Here is a 2,693-nt window from a genome sequence, read left to right on the forward strand (position 1 = left end):
TTGTTTCTGATTTAAATAAATGTTTCGAAATTATTGGATTATTTAATAATATATTATATTCAAGAAAATTATTAAATTTAAAAAAAAAAAACTCGAAAATTATTTTTGATCCGAATTGTTCAGAATTTCGTGCCGATCATCGTGTATACTTAGAATTTGAAATTAATGGTTGGTTAATGCAAATTGAGTGTTGATTGTGGAAAATATGGATTTTATTTAGAAAATCCCAAATGTCGGGTTGGGCATCGAAATTGGATTTGTAAAGATTAATATTGTAATTGGAGTATGTGAGTGATGTGCAAAGTGTCTTGGGTTGATTATGAGATTGTTGTATGATAATTAAGAGGAATTGTCTTAAGCTATTGAGCTGGAGTTGCCCCTGTATGGGATGCCCCAATACAACGGATGCGGGTCGCAGTTGATTCTGGGCCCATGCTCATTCGGGAACGCCGTCGATGTACTGACGAAGCCGCGCTCTAAGGTGGGGAGGCATGCCTGGCTATATGTCAGTAGATAGCCGAACTGCGAGTAGGCTATGCCCTTATGTGGCAGTGAATAATAATTTGGAACGCTTGCTGTGATTGCGAAATTAAGTGAAATTGATTGTGTTATGATGGTTTAAGTTCCTATTATTACCTGTGATTGAGTGATATGAATTGTACTAATCTGCAGGAAGGCAAGAAGGCGAGGTAAGTCTTCTGTGTTGTGTGGCTAGACCTAGGGGGATCGGGTCCAGGGTGGGTAGGGTCTAGACCTGGACCCTGTACCCGACCCTGTTTGCATTAGACCCTGTTCCCAACCCACCCTGTTTTTCCGGTCCAAGAACAGGGTTAACCCTGTTTATATTGGAACCTGTTTTGCATAAAAATTGAAATGTGACAGGAACTGAGCTGCAATTATTGAAGTACCATGGCTTTTTAACAACAGTGGAGGCTTTTCTTCCTGACTAGCTTGATAAACATTATTAGATGGAGGATAGAAGTATGCATTAGCATTTTGACTAGGAACTTCAGTTGGGAATTCAATCAGCTCTGGCAAGCTGAAATAAGACTGGTACTTCAAACTGTCCGGTGAAGAGGACCATATAATCCGAAAATCAATGACTTCTGACTTTTCGTCATTGAAAGTCACCTGCAGACAATAAACAAAAGGAAATTATAACAACAATGAGAAACACTAATTACTGCAGCACAGTCCACACTTCACTAAATATGAGGAGATTACTACGGTAAAGTATTGCAAGCACCTTAGCCACAGATATTGGAAGTACTCTTGATGCTCCCTCAAAATATAGGCAATTGTTTCCTGAAGTCTGCAAAAGAAGAATGTGCACAATATACCAATCCATCAGCTTAAAAAAATTAGTAATAGCAATTCGTCACAAAGAAGGTATTGAACATACTGTGTCTTGTATGTCTGTGAATGGAATGTCAAGCAATGATAATGAGCTCTGAAGAACGTCAATAATTGCAAGAAGAGACCTTCCCCTCTGCCTACAAGCAGATTCTAAATAATTGATATGAAGAATCATACAGTAATTTGTATTTCGATAATGTTAACACCTTAGATCATCACATGGAAGAAAGCTCACCTGTAGCTGCAAGCAATCAGGGTCTTCTGTTTGTCGCTCTGGATAACTTCATAAGAGCTAGTTGATGAATTGAGCAAAATGTGGTACCGGCAATCAAGATGCAAATTGTAACATCCTACCATTTGATATGATGTTCTCCCATATATCAGATGCTTTTCAGAAAATTCATTGCACTGCAAACAAAAAAGACACTGCAAGTAGTTTTCATACACTCGCAGGTTGTAGCCATGTCCCTTACCCAGCAAGTAGTCCCTCAAACTTGGCTATTATGAAGTAGAGCAGATAATCCAGATATGTAATCTGTAATTGACCAGAGATGCCAATCTGCATGCTCCGCAGGCCACAAATATTCTCCGCTAGCGATTCAAAGTGCCCATCACCATGATCAAATACCATCCACTTCCACAAAAGAGTAACAGAAGCACCATGATCAAATACCATCCACTTCCACGAAAAAGTAACAGAAAACCAATATCTCTCAGAGCGCACACACATAACAAGAGAAAACAAACCTTTTGAACATTTAGGTCATGCAAGAGAATGCATAAGTCTTAATCTTTATGAGATGTTTAGAAGCAAAATTAGGCGAATATAACGCACAACTTTGTCAACTCATTCCTGAAGTTGATTTTATATGCAGAGGCAACCCTGTTCACATTATAAACCAGTCCAACAGCCAAAAAAAAATTGACAATTGAAAGTCTTGACCAGCAGCTACATCATATCAATTCTGAAGCACCGTGGTGCTGCATCATTTTTGAATTTCTGGAATTCCACATAACTGAACCTTTAAACCTAAACATCGGATTCACCGATTGTATAATTTGAAAAAAAATAATAATCATGGCCATGAGCCGACACCAGAGCAGCTTTTAGATGGTCCTAGGACTCATAGCAGTTAATTAAATTCCAACGTCATGCACGGCACATATCAGCATCAACGAGCTGCAGAAGCCGACCATCAATAACAAGAATCAACGTGTTCTTGCCAAAATGCTCACGAAAGATGCCATTGTCGTGCCCTAGTTCTGGACAGTAGACTCCTACACAAGCCCAAAGCAAACTCCAAAAACTCGACACAAGCCGAAAGCACTCGAGAGAG

General features: G+C 39.2%; 1 protein-coding gene across 1 annotated transcript; it reads right to left on the bottom strand.

Moving 5' to 3' along the window:
* Positions 1-878: 878 nt before the first annotated feature.
* On the bottom strand, positions 879-2,339 carry LOC104452597. Its single transcript, XM_039316888.1, has 4 exons — positions 1,830-2,339; positions 1,592-1,648; positions 1,247-1,493; positions 879-1,131 (listed from the first exon to the last, which is right to left on the bottom strand). The coding sequence occupies exons 1-3, from the start codon at positions 2,084-2,086 to the stop codon at positions 1,379-1,381; spliced, it is 429 nt and encodes a 142-aa protein (XP_039172822.1). The 5' UTR covers positions 2,087-2,339; the 3' UTR covers positions 879-1,131; positions 1,247-1,378.
* Positions 2,340-2,693: the final 354 nt, after the last annotated feature.

This window comes from Eucalyptus grandis, chromosome 7 (genome assembly GCF_016545825.1).
Source record: "Eucalyptus grandis isolate ANBG69807.140 chromosome 7, ASM1654582v1, whole genome shotgun sequence".
Classification (NCBI taxonomy): domain Eukaryota; kingdom Viridiplantae; phylum Streptophyta; class Magnoliopsida; order Myrtales; family Myrtaceae; genus Eucalyptus; species Eucalyptus grandis.

Coding starts and splice junctions, on each gene's coding strand:
- LOC104452597 (XM_039316888.1), bottom strand. CDS start 2,086: ATGTGTGTGCGCTCTGAGAGATATTGGTTTTCTGTTACTTTTTCGTGG. Junction 1,649..1,829: donor TTTGAGGGACTACTTGCTGG/GTAAGGGACATG, acceptor TTCATCAACTAG/CTCTTATGAAGTTATCCAGA. Junction 1,494..1,591: donor CTGATTGCTTGCAGCTACAG/GTGAGCTTTCTT, acceptor ATCTGCTTGTAG/GCAGAGGGGAAGGTCTCTTC.